The 16,757-nt window shown below is 34.4% G+C and overlaps 1 protein-coding gene across 3 annotated transcripts in view; it reads right to left on the bottom strand.

Moving 5' to 3' along the window:
• Positions 1 to 16,757, bottom strand: part of SLC7A11 (solute carrier family 7 member 11) — a 73,480-nt gene that overhangs the window by 38,623 nt on the left and 18,100 nt on the right. For all 3 annotated transcript variants that reach the window (XM_032857581.1, XM_032857591.1, XM_032857571.1), the window contains exons 5-6: positions 14,249 to 14,348; positions 6,691 to 6,735 (exon numbers count right to left, since the gene is read on the bottom strand). In XM_032857581.1, coding sequence (XP_032713472.1) covers positions 6,691 to 6,735; positions 14,249 to 14,348 — 145 coding nt within the window. The remainder of the gene's footprint in view (positions 1 to 6,690; positions 6,736 to 14,248; positions 14,349 to 16,757) is intronic.

Genomic DNA, 16,757 nt, shown 5'->3' with positions numbered 1-16,757 from the left:
ACAGGTTGCTAATCAACATGTGAAAGAAAAAATATTGGTAGCCCAGTTTATGGAAGGTATAGCCAGTTTCTCATTTTACTTTATGTAAGTTACATCTGTACAAAGATATTATAGAGGAGATTCATGCCTCTAGTGGAAAGCTAGATTACACAGTGTCCAGGAACCCTCCTAATTCTGAAACTTCATTATTCTACTCATTATACCATTTCTGGTCTCTTATTTTATGAGTAACTAAAGGAAACAGAAACATAGGGTAAATTTAAATCAGCCACTATTACTTCACCTAAAACATTAGTTCATGATTCTAAACTCAAAATATAAACTTCAATAAAATTTAAATTTAAATTTAAATTTAAAGAAACAAGTAATGTGAAAGGATGTAAAAGCGTCAAAAGCACTGACCTTCAAATTTTTGCCACATAATGGGATTATAATCCTTAAAAACCAAAAGAAAACAACAACAAAAAACACATAAAACAAAGCCTAAACAACTAAAAGCCTCCCACAAAGCAGTTGAAGTATTAATATGTTTTCCTTAATTACTGCTTGATAAAATATTATAATATAATCCTATAATTTCTGCACCACTTATTTGACACTTCAGCTTTATATGAACAAACTATTTTTGAGCCAAATGTATTTTTTATGCATATGTGAAGCTGAGAAATGCAAGAATTTTGATCCCAGTTTTCACCAACCACATGTTCCATCACTGACAAATTTTTAGACTAAGCAAAGGCCGGAAGAGTAACTTAGTGACCTTGTTCTCTGAACATAGAACCATCTCCTCTCTGTGACATCAGTGGCTCAACCAGTGTAATTATATATGCATTTTGAAACATACTTAAAAATGGATAGGCCAAATTTTAAAATATATTTCCAGAAGAAATGCACAAAATATAATTATTTTAATTTAGACATCAATTATTTCAATAATTGAAGAGAACCATTGTCACATATTAAGATAATTCTAAAAATTCCTTATTGTTATTAATAAAGAGATACCTCATTTTGCCAAAGAAATCTTTGTAACTTGAGTATAAATTCAATTTAGGAGCACCTGGGTCGCTCATTTGGTTGGGCATCTGCTTTCAGATTGGGTCATGATCCCAGGACCCTAGGATCAAGTCCCACTTCCGGCTTTCTGCTCAGCGGGAACCCTGCTTCTTCCACTTCCCCCTGCTCATGCACTCTCTAATCTTTAAAAAATGTTTATAAATTAACTCAATTAGGAGACATCACTTTTAAGAAATTCATTCAGCAAATACTTTTACAAATTAATTGTGTTTAATAATCCAGATTTTTCTATAAGCATTTATTTGCAGTGAGCTAATTTTCTGTGAAAATTAGTTTACATTCCTTAAGAACATATATCACTTGAGTATTTGTAAAGTAAACTTTAGAAATATTCTAAGAATGCAGATAACATTGTTTTGTAATTTAAAAAAATCACAACACATAATACTTCTGTAATCCACACATATATAGTCAAAACATTATATGCTATTTTCTAGCAACTGTTAAAGTAGAAAGCTACAATGTATATAAAGATGAAGATTTGTCTCTCATAGAAAACTGAATCCCTAAAATGACAAAATGCAAAAAAAAGACCTCAAATCAGCCTTTAATGTTCTGTCCTGCAACCTAGCTATAGTGCATTTGGGTAAGATTTTTAGATTGGTTTGTTTTGCTGTGCCTTTAATCAGTTTAACAGTTTTACATGTCCTATAAACAATAGGGCTTATAAAACAGTATACTGTTATTAAGAAATGCCTTTACACTGACTTAATACAAATCAATAAGGATAGAAACACATATACTAAGAATTTAAAATGGCTATATCTGAACTGAATGCAAATAACATGATTATGGACCCTTTATGATCCAGTCTGATCGATCACACTGCCCTAAATAAAGGTCTTTGGACATCTTTCCCAAGCCAAGTTTCTCTTCTTCTAAGTTATCATTGGTACAAGGTGTGATGACTTTCAGGCATCAATTAATATAAATTGGAAGCAGGCAAAGTATTAATTAAACATGACACTTTGATTATTTAAACCTTCTATTAAAGTTGATTATTCAGACCATGTTGATAGCCTGTTCTTTAAAAATGACTGATGATATCAAGCTTTACTGACTTCCACCAAGTCGACTGTTCCCAACTCTTGAAGACAGAGGGAATAAATGAAGTGAGAAGAACACTGGCACAAGTCTAATAGACAAACCGACTAATCTCAGACCCCCAAGGTCAAAGTAAAGCAATTCATTTCTTGGCTTTCATCAACACAAGACATGATTGATCAATCAAAGAGCAGGATTACAAACATTATACATCTCAATGATATGTTCTTTGCACTGTGTAACTTTGGGAACAATGATAGATTGCACAGTCGCCATGCAAGTAATATCATAAGGCAAAACTCATTATATTTACAAAGAAAAACACTTTACTCTTTAAAAACAAAGGTACACATTAGCCATCCTTACTACTACTGGGCATTTCATTTGATGGGGGAAATTTCAAAATTCAGATATTCTTTGGGATCCTATCACCTTCCTGGTCCAAACTTTGAACATACTCGCTCCTCAAAATACTATTTTTACTCTTATGGAGTCAGCCACCATGTTATAGATAATTACAAATTGGTACAAAAATTTCCATGATAATTACTGTCATTTTACATAAATGTGTTAAATGCCTCTTAAAGGATTGCTATTTCCATTGACCCAAAACTACTCTTAGAGAAAAAAACATTATAAAAAGACACTGGGAACATTTATAGCCTTATAAATGTAAACATTTAGCAGGAATTTCGCCCCAATTTTTAAGATTAGTGCTTTACAAGCTTTAAAGAGAAAGTGAGACATAATACAAGAAAGAAGTCATGAGCTGGTTATTTTGCTTCTATTAATCTCCCAGTTTATCTCTCACTTGTTCTAACACTTAGGGAACTGTTCTATAAGTCAGGCTTGTAGTAGCAGTTCTGGAATTACTCCATGGAGTGGCGTTAGGTAATCTGAAAGATTTCCACTGAAATTAAATTATATGTAAAGGGTAGTCAATTGCGATCATGGAACCTTATTCTACATTCTGTATATTTAAAATCACATTGTTATTTTCAGTGATATAAATTAATGATCACTTTTCCTATTAGGTCACAATTTTAGCAAAATTGTATTGCCTAGTTGGAGGAGGAGAGTAAAAGGTGCATTTCACCAGCTGCCAGAAAGATACACGTTGCAGCACACCTGGACACATGCACTCATGACTGATTGGAAAACACATTTATCTTGGCACATCACAAAGGAGATGGAATTATAATTACTCTCCCTTGTAACTAAAGATATTTTGGAGCTATATCTATGTACAAAATAATACAAATTATACATCTGGACGAGGTTCACGTAATTTTACCATCTGTTCTCTATATTCAACCATAAATATTTCCCAAATTTTTCCTTGTGTCTAAAAAATAAGATTTAGTTTTTAAAGACCTGGACTGATTGTCGACGTTATAGGGAAATGTTACTTTTAAAATTAAGTCACTGAATAAATTGCTTAAAACCCTGAATTTCTTTGGTTGATAAGTACACAGTACAAATTTAATCTTTGCTTCTCATTAAGGGGATTTTGTGTATTTCTCACATTCTGATTTTGAGAGAATAAACATATTAGCTAAGTTTTACACTGAATCTTTTGGGCAAAAATTGAATACTCAAGTACCTAGGATAGCAAAACAAAAGGTACCAGAGGTTTCTTTTTTCTGCATAAGTCTTAGCAATTACTAATTATCTTGACCTAAAATTCCATAGATTCTTACTTAATCTATCCTGAGAAGTTCCTTAGTTTAAGACCTTAAAATATCAAACTAAAAGTATTCCAGAAATATTTCATGATGTTTGCAGAATCATGATTTCCAGAAAATGAAAATATTTCATCTGGCATAACCAGTGATAATCAGTCTAAATCAGCTTTGATAGTTACTCTTAAATTATTATGACACTCATACCTTATTTATTCCTTTAAAAATACATTTCTTTCTCTATCTCTAAAAATACATTTTTTTCTCTAAATATAAAAAAATTAAACAAAATCTGTACACAAGAGGAGAGATCATAAAATGCATATTCAATTTCAGTCCTGAAAGTGTATGGAATAGGCTTCAATATGGTATGAAATAATTTTTCATATTTCCTTCAAAAATACTGAAGAAGGAGAATTGCTTAGCATATTATAATTAAGGAAATACTCTTATATGAGTAATACTTTATGTTGTTCTTAAAATCAGAATATAATTACAGTAACAACAACCAATTATGTAGTGGTTAAAAAGTACAGTCACTAATCTAGGTACTTTGTACACATTAACTCATTACCACAACCCAATGAGGTAAGTGCTGTAATTATTCTCACTTTTTTGAAACTTCTTTTGAAACTTCTTTGCAACAACAATGATAAAACACTGAATCAATACGAAACTGTTCTCTAGTAGTTGTACATATTGAATCACAGACATCATCAATATGTGAAACTAAGAGCCTTAAATTAAGAAAAAGAGAGAGAGAGAGAAATTCTTGAGGTTTTCAAGAGAGGTAATCATGGCATAAATAATTTTAAAATATGTTTAATATATACAATACTATTAAATGTACAGCAAGTAAAACTGGACTTAAACTGTTAAATATCGGGGTGCCTGGGTGGCTCAGTGGGTTAAAACCTCTGCCTTCCACTCAGGTCATGATCCCAGGGTCCTGGGATTGAGCCCCGCATGGGGCTCTCTGCTCAGTAGGGAGCCTGCTTCCCCTTCTCTCTCTGCCTGCCCCTCTGCCTGCTTGTGATCTCTGTCTGTCAAATAAATAAATAAAATCCTTAAAAAAAAAAGCCAAAACTGTTAAATATCATTACAAGAAAATCTGAACTATATCTATGCCACTGATGTACCATATAGAAAATATCACGCTATAGGTCCCATCCACAGATCTATAGCTTGCCATTTTTTCCCCCAAGAAATATTCTCTGATACTAGATTTAAGTAACTGGGCTCTTTAAAGAATCTTTAGACTTAAAAGACATAAACCATAGTAATCTCTTTTATAAAATGAAAACTCAATACATATTTTACATATACATATATAAAATCTAGTATGAGCAGTATGTTCTTTGTGTTACCACTTACACACTATTCTCAAAAACAGTAAAAATGGGGCAACCTACTTATCTCCATAATTAATAGATTTAGAGTCATCAACTGGCTTATTATTTCAAAGTAATGCTAAAAGAAACTAGTTCCTGGTAAATGTGTGTTCTCTACCACAATCCCAGTTATAAATAGGAAAGTACTGTCATAAATTTCTCATGTTTCTCAATAAAATAACCTTTTCACATGTTTAAGTCACATATTGATTTGCATAGCAATTGAATCAGATAGTATGAAACATCATTTTAACCTCAATTGCTGGTTTGCAAGTTCAAAATTCTGACAACCCTGGTATGTGGCCAGATCTAACCGGCTTACCATCTCCCTCCTGATATACTTGGTGCCACAATTTCTTTGTCTACCTTAATGTGAACTGTGAACACTTGAATTAATTCTCTGATACTTAGGCAATTTCACACTGACTCACCTTTGTACATGTTTTATTTCTTGAACGTCTTTCTCCCTTTTTCTTTCTCTCTCTCTCACCCTCACCCTTCCTCACTCCTTTTTACCAAAAAACACCTGTTCATCATTTGATACTCTACATAATAAGCACATCTCCTTAGAGTTAAGTATTTACCCTTTTACTCTGTCAAACTAAGTTAAAAATCTATTATGGCATCATATGATGTTACTTTCTTTTGTTTTCACATTCGACTAACTGACTAGACCATGAAATCATAAACACAAGTCTTATTCATCAGGTAAGAAGTTCCTAGCACAATGGTTGAAACATGGTAGATGTTTAATGAATGCCAGATGAGTTAAATTACTTTATAATTGAGTCCATATCTTATGCGGCACTTCTTAAAATTTCCCTCTTCTGCCCATAGATTATGTTGCTTTCCTGTATAGAGTCAAAGGTTTTTATACAAATCACAAAATTCACTTATCTAAGTTCTGAGTTAAAAAATAATTCAATTTAGGAGCAATATATAAATCATCATTAAATTACCTCATCATCAAAAGTATTACCTACAAACAAAAAGTAAAAGCAATCATCCAGCTACAAAAATTTACAAGTTCTTACAGTATTCTGCACTTACTTCTCGGCTTTCAAATAACCAGCTATTCATTAATTGCATTATTCTCTTTAATTATAACAGTTATGAAAAAATTCACATGAATTATTAAAAATAATCAATTTTTAGAGTTCTTGTCTCATGGAACATTTGTGGGCAACTAAAAGTCCATGTTAAGTTGTATGCAAGCTTTCATGAGATGGACTACCTAAAATACAACTTTATTATTTTATACTTTCAGGTTATCAGATAATTTAGTTTTGAATGTGGAATATACAATAAAGTTTTTTACATCTCATTTACAACACAGTCAAATAAAATTTATCTACCTAAGAAAATGATGATGATGAGGAGGAAAAGGATAAAGTTAAATAGCCCACACTGAGGACATTCTTTAGCTCTGTTTTTTCAACTGTCTAAACTTATATTTTATTCCTCATAAATATTTCAGAGTAAATATGGTCACTTACTTTTCAGGATTTTCCACTTCTTCAGTAACAAAATTGAGATAAAACCTAAAAAGATATAAATGAATTATAAATCATCAATATATTTTACAATTATAACCCAAAGTGTCAAATTTTAAACATGAACCTTCCACTTCAGAATTATAAAATATTTAAAAACCAATACTTATTATAAGATAAAAATCTCCAACAATCAAAGCTCCCACAAATCATTTTTCTATTAAACCGTATGTATGGAGTTTTTTTTTTTTAATTTTTATAGAGGTATAACATGAACAGTAAAGTGCACAAATCTTAATCTACAACTTGATGAATCTTCACATATTTATACACTTATAGAACCAACAAAAAGATCAAGAGATGAAACATTCCTAGAACCCTGGAAGTTTCCCTTATGGCCCTTTCTAGTCAGTACCATTCTGTTGTCAAGGCAACCATTATTTTGACTTTTATCACCTTTAATCAGTTTTACTTGTTTCATCACAACAGACTAATATTGGGGCACCTGGGTGGCTCAGTCAGTTAAGTGTCTGCCTTCAGCTCAGGTCATGATCCCAGGGTCCTGAAATCGAGTCCCCCATCAGGCTCTCTGCTTAGTCTGCTTCTCCCTCTCCCTCTCTGCCTACTTGTGCTCTCTCTCTTTCTGTTGAATAAATACATACAATCTTAAAAAAAAAAAAAGTAGACTAAACATTTGCTTGTATTACTACTATACAATAATTACTTGTGTGTGTCTGGCTTTTTTTCTGGACTTTTCTTTGGGAGTCTTATCCATGCTGTTTTATGTAGCAATAATTCATTATTTTTGTTGACATTGCACATTTTTTTACACCATCCATTCTACTGTTGATGGTTTTGGATTACTTCCAACTTAGAGCTATTATAAATAGATACCATAAATATGCTTGTACATGTTTTTGGGGGACCATGCAATCATTTCTCTTCAACATATACTCAGAATACAATCACTGGGTTACAGGTAGATGTATGTTTACTACCAAGCTATTTTTTTCCCCATTTTTGCACTCCCAGCAATATAGGAGATTATCATGTTTCAGTGGAAGACAAAGTTGGGTATCCACAGTATTTCTCCTCAAGGAGCTCACAGTTTATGGAATAGCCTATAGAATAGTGGGACACAGTGCAGGCTTCAGTGCTGGACCAGCACAGGGCACAATGGGAGCCAGGGACAAGGCCTAACCCAGACTGGCAAGTTAGGAAGGTTTTCTAGAGAAGGCATCACCCAAGTGGAGTCTCCAAAGATGCTTAACATCTAGGCCTAGTGAAGTGGTGTAAGGACTGTCGAGACTCAGTACACTGCATGAGCACAGGGGTGTGAGCAACAATGTACAATATTTTACAGTGCAAAGTGTGGCAGAAGCAGTAAGAACAGAATTTAAGTACCAGATGGCCTTTGGCTTCCAGGAATCCAGATTTTAGTGGTGTTGGCAAGTCAGTCAAAGCTTGTAGGGCAAGAGAAGTATTACAACACAATAGCATTTCTCAGTTTTAGGGAGTTGGCAATATATAAACACAAAAGGCAAGTAGGAACCGACAATGGTATCAAAGATATTAGATTCTCAAGGGGCACTTTTTCCTTTCCATGCACTGTTTTCTGGTATATGCTCATCCAAATAACCTCAAGTCACAAGATTATGAAGTTGTTTTTTGACACATTGTTAGTCATTACATTATTAGTGGATAAGTAAAGAACAAAACATTTTAGACACTTCTGCCAAGTTCTGAAGACTTTTATGGGCCCCTTATATGACAAAAGGTATTCTAGACATACAATATTTACCTTTCAAGTTTCATAAGATTACAACTATTACCCTAAAGTTATGACCCTAGAGAAATTCAGATTCCTTTCTTTCACTTTGTGACTCTACTCGTCCCACCCAGAAAATGTCTACCACATTTCACCCTTATTTTTCCAATCAAAAGGGATGGCTGGAGATTCTTTGAAGCCTTTATAGTTCATTATTATTATTATTATTATTATTATTATTATTATTTTCAGTTAGCCAACATTTTTCAAGGTTCCAAGATGTACAGTTGAGGCAGATTCCTTCCTCAAATAAGCATTCATACATGACTGAATTATGAAGATGGGAAAACCAAGGGCTCATAATGGGAAAGCTAAACATATAAAGACAAACACATTTCTACTTCTTCATTTGATAGGTTTAGGCCATTTCCACAAAATAAAAAAGTCATATTTTCAAAACATTCTTCTGTTCTCTTACCATTCTGCAGAAGGTAAAACAGCCATTATATATGTACACAGAAGCTTGGGTCTGTAAGTATGAATTTTCTTCTACCTAAAACCAAATGGCTAGAGTATTAGCCCAACAGACTTAAATATATTTAAAGTATCTCATAATTTAAAATAAGAAATAGAAAACCTGTTTTATCTCATTTTTTATAAAAACACATCTAAATTCACAACTAGGAAGTTGACGTTCATGGTTGTCAAAAACTAGACAATAAGTCCAAAATTGAGTGCTTATGCTAAGCCCTGCAGCACCAAACCAAGACAATTACAGTTTCTGCTCTCCCAGTAAAGGAATTTTGAACCAATCAGGAATCACTTGATTGGTACTAGTTAGGTAATCTGCCTGACAGATCCCCGCCATTGCTTACATGAAAATAACCTTGAAAAACCAACCTGCTTTCTTGCCTACACAAACTTCTTTGTTCCTGCTCCCTCCTGCCTATAAAAGTCTCATTTTGTACAGTTCCTCAGAGCTCCTTTCTATCTGCTAGATGAAATGCTGCCTGATTCAAATCAACTTTTGCTCAAATAAACTCTTAAACATTTTAATAGGCTTCAGTTTATCTTTTAACAAGGTTAAGGCATCTAATACTTTAAGGACTATGTCTTAAGTAGAAATATTTGAATAGCTGACAGAACAGGAGCAGTAAGGTGATCTAAAAAGTTAGCAATCAAGGGTATTTTTTAATGACTAGAAAGTAAGTTTTCTAAAGATAGAGGCTATGGTTATACCAGGAAGGCAAGCAACAATCAATACTTATGTCTGGGATATGCACTCTGAGGGATTTTATGTGTTTGTTATAAGGCTTAAGCAATGGGAAGTACAGGAAGAACATGTAGGCAAAAAAAGAAAGAAAAAAAAAAAACATAAAATAAACACATGCACACACAGAAATGTTTCCAGGCTTCTCATGTCAAAAATAATCCAGTTCCTTCTTAATAGTTGTTTTAAAAACTGGTGTTTTCCAACAATGTTTATAGCAAGAAAGGAAATATTTATGAAAAAAGGAACACAATTTCAAATACTTGCCATAGCTCCACAGAATAGAGAAAAGGAAAGGGCTTGGGGCAGGGTGGGGGTATGAAGGAGAAAGCTTCTTATTTTGGTCCAAACATTCACATCCTGTGGGAAATACACCTTTATGCTTTCCTAGTCTCCAGCAATGAGTCCATAGCATTCTCCTTGCTTTACATCTCCTCAAGGCCTCTAGAGAACGTTCACAAGATCTATTGTTTCAGCTTTTCCATAATGGTGTATAAAAAGTACCACAAAGCCTGCAATGCATTCCAGTACCCAACTATGTGAATTATTTTTAAAAAGAAGCTTATTCTTTAGATTAGATTTGACACAATAGTACAAAATAATCTCAGCAGGTGCTTTAGAAAAACTAAATCTACCGAGGATAGGATTTAAAAGGGAGGAAAAAAGACACTGAAAAACTTTCTATTACACAGTTTTAAAAAACCCCACGAAGCAATATTTAGCTTTGGATCAGGATATGGGACTGAAATTGGTTGAGTTCCCTTGGGCCACGAGGAAGACTAGCAGACATATCTCTCTGAATGCAGACATTAGCAATAATGTTAAAGTTGCTTTGACCCAACTCTGTGACCTGGCTGGGTTAATGATTTCTTTCCCCCTAATCATGTTTCTGTGAAGGAGTTTTCATCATTCTAAAAAGGTTCTGCACTCCTCATAGCCAAAAGCCTGCTCTATTCAGACCCAAGTGTTGGCAGGGTCTTTTTCCTGAATTCACCATGTAGAAGTTGAATTGCTAACAGAGCAAGGCCTCCTGGAAAACAAAGGTCTCGCTGCTTTTACTTACACCCTAGGTGGTTAAGTTCTGATGACAGTAGCTGCTTCTGTCTGACTTATTTGCAATGCCCCCCACACGTTTTATTTGCATCAAACGTTGTCAGGGCAGCAGCACCGGGAGTGAAGACTCATTTACGGTGCCCCATTTATAATTCCACCATCTAGTCTTGTCATTATACTGTGAAAGACAGAGAGAGGTCAGACAGGCAGGATCACATTTGGGAAGGGAATGAATAACCCTCTCTGTGAACTCCTTTCGTCTCCATCTTGTTCCATTTACAAGCAGACATTAGCTTTTCCTCTGGAACTCTGAACCAACAGACTATTTCTTCTAGACATGGCTTCCTTTTTTCTAAAACTGACGACCATAGATTAACAATCAGATTATTTCTACCTATCCACAAAGCAGCATCTGGGTAGCATAACCACCCTGATAGAGAAAGGCAAGTTACTTTTCTGTCTCTGCAGGAGGCACTTGTATCAGATAACATATCATTTAAAATCCCATCCTTCATTACCAGCACTGTAATTGAACCTCCCTTAGAGATGGATGAGGAAACGATGAGAAATCAACAGTTTTCTCTTCTTTAAAATAGGGAGTGGAGAGAACGATCACATGGGTAAGAGTATTAACAACAGTTCACGTAACCCCCGCGTTCCCTGTAAAGAGAGTGCTGAAATATATTTCTAGGCCCAAAACGGGGCCACTTAGTCCCCAAACGCCAACTCTGGGATCTATACTTATTTCCTTGTTCCTTGTTCATTTTCTATTTTTCTCTTCCTTGTCCCTTATTCTTTGAAAGAATTCTATAAAAGCCTATCCTATAAAAGCTTCCTGTCTTCCACCCCATTTTATGGTTTTGGAGATTCTTTAAAGTAGAGACTGCCCACTTCATGAATTGTCAAATAAAGTCTGCCTATATCACCTAAATTATTTTTTAAATGATTTTAACATGAGTAGCACTTTAGGTTCAGCATCAATAAAATGAAATATTAAGATAATAAGATAATTCAAAGTGAAAAGAGTGAGAGAAATGGAAAACTCTCTCAGCCCTCCAAAGCTGACAGAAGTAGAGAAGGTTTTCTCAACGTGAAGCTGCTGACCTGAATATCTGGTGCTGGAAGCAGGAGAGTGAGCTGGATAGAAGAATATTTTAAGATTCCGTGGGAACAGATGCACAACACTCACAGGCAAAAGAAACTTCATTCAATAGAATTAATCAGATCTCCCTTGTGACCATCTCCACATTTCACATTCCTGATTGAATATTGCTGGGCTCCCAACACTTGGCTCTAGCTGAAAGCTTTTACCACCTCCCCACTTCACTCTGGTCTCTGGGTTACCCTCCCAGTAGCTTGGCTGCTGCCTCAGGGCACCAGAGCTTTGATCCAGGCTGAATAGCCATAGAATAGTTGATTCTGCTACTAACCCTGTGATCACAACTCTGTTCTTCCCTGCCCAGCACCACATTGTGCTTTGGACAAAAATAAAAAGACTTCAAATGTACTGTGTGATTCAAGATTAATACTTACACACAATGGCTGTAAGAATATTTCCTGAATATACAAATATTTTATACTATATCATTTAGAGCTACAATCTCCTAACACCTTTCAAACGTGCTTTGCTTCAAAAGCTAGGTTGAAGTTTTAAATTCCTATACCCTCTTAATTTTCCTATAATGCTATATTTTCACAATTCAGTGAGATTAATAGGGTAAATACTCTATTTATTTTGAAACATATATTTATATTCCATGCACTAGCTGGAAGGTAAGAATCTAAAAACTAAAGAAACAGAAGTAACTAGATTCTATATTAAATGCATTTGTATAATTTTTGAGTTAGTGTGGTTTTGATATTATTTTTATGTTCATAGAACATTTTCACAGCTAAAGCTCTACAAGTATTAGCTCTATAAATGATTTTTAAAAAGAGATTTGGCTACTAATTACTCCAAAATAGTGAAATATAATTTTACTACAATGATTTTGATGTTTAAGCAACACTCTTCTACCTAGTGGGCTCTCTTGTAACAGTCATTCCCACTGACTCTTAGGTCAATAAAATTTAATTAGTAAAAAAAATCACTCTTATCCATGATTATTGTTATTCAAATTCCTGAATAAAATAAGTCATAAATACAAAGTTCTAATGCATCAACCAGAATGATTATCACAGTTGAACATGCACAAAGGAAATGAACCCATGGTATAGTGATTTTAATCATCTTTGCTGCATATTTTGTTTTTCAAATGTTGAGGAAATTTTAAAGAATTTGTAAGAACCTTTAATGTAACATTATCTAGTATACCTGATTTCACTATCTTAGTTCTTCCTACCCTGCTTTTAGAGTATCATTTTACCTCCTGAGAACATCTTACTTATTTCTATATCTGAATTATTTCATTCTCATGGGAAAGTAGAGAAAAATCAATTAATCACTATTCACAAATACCCTTGGAGCTTCAACTGAAAGACCTTTTGACAAGCAAAAAATTAATCTTTAATTTCTCATGGCACTATTATATCTTCACTGATACAGACTTATAAGTGATTTGTTTTGGTTCTTAATGTCAGTGAGTTCCCTTGCTCAGTTGTAGACCCTAACAGTTAAAACCGGAAATAAAACCACTTAACTCATGCTCTAACTAAAACCTATTGTGCTTATTTCTTGTACCTTCTTGAGGCACAAAGACATTTTGCAATTACCAGAACATTCTAACCACTAGACCAGAAAAGTCCTGATAGCAACAGAATGCTAGAAGACCACAAACCCACACATCTTCTTCCCTACCCATGATCATGGGCTGAACACATTCCCACCCCACCCATGATTATGTCCCTGTCTGCTCTTGCACTTACCTCCCACCCTGAACCTCTCCCTGTAAAACTCTAGGTGTCCATCTTATAGGGAGAGGTCAGTTGTTAAGGCTTGAGCCTGCTCCTCCCCCAGGTGCCAGCATCTGAAATAAATTTCTCTCTTTCTCTTTTCCAAACCCTCATTGTTTGAGTTGTTAGTTTCTCCAGCAACAAGTTCATCAGAGTTTGTTCAGCAACGATATTGGCAAGCCCAGCCAGGAGCTTCCAATTTGCCCAGTCCCCTCAGGATTCCCCAAGATGGAGCAGTTGGCACTGGCAATGTGCACCAGGGCTCCCCATTTGTTTCCCGAGTTAGTGTCTGCAACAGATCTTTTGGCAACATTAAGACCTAGATGTGTTTGTTTTTTATATCAGGCTAAATCTAATGGTCAACTTGACTGAAAAACTCAGTTATGCTTACATTACATCATATGCACAGTAACTGGCCAGGTGGAGGAAGCAGCACCATCTTCCCCACTTCAAGAAAGGCAGATTGTGCTGGATTGTGGCTATTCACACTCATCTAGCACCTTGCTTGGCACTTAACCAAAGTAAATGAAGGAATTAATAAAACATGCAAACCACCAGATCTAGAGATATCAACTTACCAGCCAGCATATGCATACATTCCATAATAAAAAGCCAGTGGTAACCCCATAATACTCGCGTCTCTTCCTGAGAAGGCATCTTTAAAGTGATGTGTTTGCCCTGCAATGAGAACAGAAAGATTTTAGGACTTTTCAAAGAATTGTTTATTATTCATACTTTAACCATAAACATGGAGAAAGAAATATAAGGTTTGGGGATGAACTATACTGTTTCAGATTTATATTTCTCATTCCCTGATCATTGCCAGATTCATCTATTAAAACTGTCCACTCTAGAGGAGGAGTCCCAAAAGCATATTGCTCACCATTAATGCTATCTCATATTTCTCTTTTAATAAAATTATAGCAAAGAGCAAAATGGTTCCTGTCTGAGCATGCCTCTACTCTTACAGAGTTTGAGCATGAAAGGAGACTAAAGAATACTCTGTAAGCTATAGTTGATAGGAGTATGATAGAATTCTTTTAACTAAAGATAATATTGTGTTGTGGAAAAAGAATTTTCTCTGCCCTCCAAGATCCTTCTAGCTGGACTAAGAATCAAACTAACATAAGACAGATTAACTGGAGAAAATCAAATTTAATACTGTACATATGGGGAACCCCACAGAGATGGAAATTCCGAAGACAGAGAAGCAATATGATAGTTACATAAACTAAGAAGAGGGGTAGGGTTCTGAGGGTATAAAGAGGAGAAAGAACATTAGCGGGAAGGTAGAAGGAGAGTTTGGGAAAACAAAAGTTGCCCTACTATGTAAGACAAGTCTCTTAAGTAAAGAGGAATCTCTGTTATTAGCTCTCTTCCTGGTATAAGCAGGTAGTTGAGGGGGAGGTAAAGAGCTTTTCCTGAATCTGCTGGGATTTTATTGCTTTTAACTCAAAATAATGTTCATATCAAAGTGGCCCATCTTGGGGCAGACTGTCTTTGGCATCTACACTTGGAAAGAAATATCAACAGGTCTACTCTCAATGAGAAGATAGCAAAAAACCCAAGAACCACCTTCTCATACCATTTAACTTTCATTCTGTTTTCTGTTTTCCCCTATAGTCTATTAAGTATGCCCAGTGGTACAAAACCCTGTGGACCAAATCTGCCTTCCAAAGCTTCTTTTGAAAAATAAGTTTCATTGGCACACAGCCAGGCCCACTTAGTTGTGTCTTAGGATTGATATTATCAGTCTATGGCTGATTTCACTTTGAAATGGCAGAGTTGGGTAGTTGTGACAGAGACTGTATGGCAAGCAAAGTTGAAAATATTTACTAACTGGCCCTTTACAGGGGAAGTCCACTGACTCGTTCTTAGAGAATGGCATGGTTTCTTTCTAGAAACACTGAAAAGAAATTATACTGAATTTTGAAACAGATAGATCTTAGCAAATTTTACATCAACATGTAGATTGAATGCTTTAATTCATAACATTTTTCCCTATTTTGTGAATCATACTGGGCCTTTTCTTATATATCCTTTGGATGATTAAAAAAAATTCAGACTTAGACAATATTCAAAGTTAAGCATAAAAAGTCTCTTTCTCAAAGAAAATAGCAAATGAGATCACCCAAATGGGAAATGTGACTTTGCTTCAAAATTGGTCTTCACTCAAGTAAATAAAAGAGGGGTGAGTATATGAAAGATTCAGAATATTTATCACTATGTTATTTTTCTGTAGAAATCATTTTTTTAGTTTAACTGTGTCCCATGTAATATTTGAGATACACTTATATAAAATAAAATCCATTGTTTATCTGGGGGAAAAAAGGGTTGGAAGGTAGATAATGTATCTGATTATGATGCTCTCTCTTCACTGAAACCTCAGTTGTTGCCTGGGTTGTACACACAACAATTTATATTAATACAATATGTATGAGCTTTGAGACCAAAAATGGAGAAAGTTGAGTTGTAAAATAAATAATTTTGCCTCCAAGTATCCAATTCCAAAACATAGTTCATTTAAAAAAAATGACAGAGTGAATTAAAAAATGCCTATTTTACTAAAACATCTCTGTATCTTCATAGAGGGGAAATATAAATACTGGAGTTCAGATAAAAACATTTGTTGAATATTCTTTTATCATGACATATGGTCTCCTTGGCCTAAAGAGATAATATTCTAAGAGTAGAGTACTGAATAAGCAATAAGAAAAACCAAACTTTATTAAAGATCAGGTCCTAAAGCATAAATCCTAAAAAAAAAAAAAAAAAAAAAAGTCATTTTGAGAGTATTACAAAAGAGAGGCTTTTCTAGACTTCAGGAATATTTTGGATGAATAACAGAGGTCTCAAAAATATGAGAGTCATAATATTCAAAGGAAAGTTTAACAAATCCTCATAAGTAAATGCAGAACATACAACGGTTTTCAGGATCTGATTAGAGTGGAAATAAATGTACTCTGTATTAGTAAAGTTTTTCTCTTCCTAGAGTTACAAATTAATGTGAATAATTTGTGATTGAGTTAGAGAGAAAGAAAAACCAACATTTTGTATTAATAGAGTAAATATGCTTGCTAAGAAAAT

The sequence above is a fragment of the Lontra canadensis genome, unplaced genomic scaffold (assembly GCF_010015895.1).
Source record: "Lontra canadensis isolate GAN:19392208 unplaced genomic scaffold, GSC_riverotter_1.0 scaffold1, whole genome shotgun sequence".
Classification (NCBI taxonomy): Eukaryota; Metazoa; Chordata; class Mammalia; order Carnivora; family Mustelidae; genus Lontra; species Lontra canadensis.
This window is presented reverse-complemented; position numbering and strand designations above follow the sequence as displayed.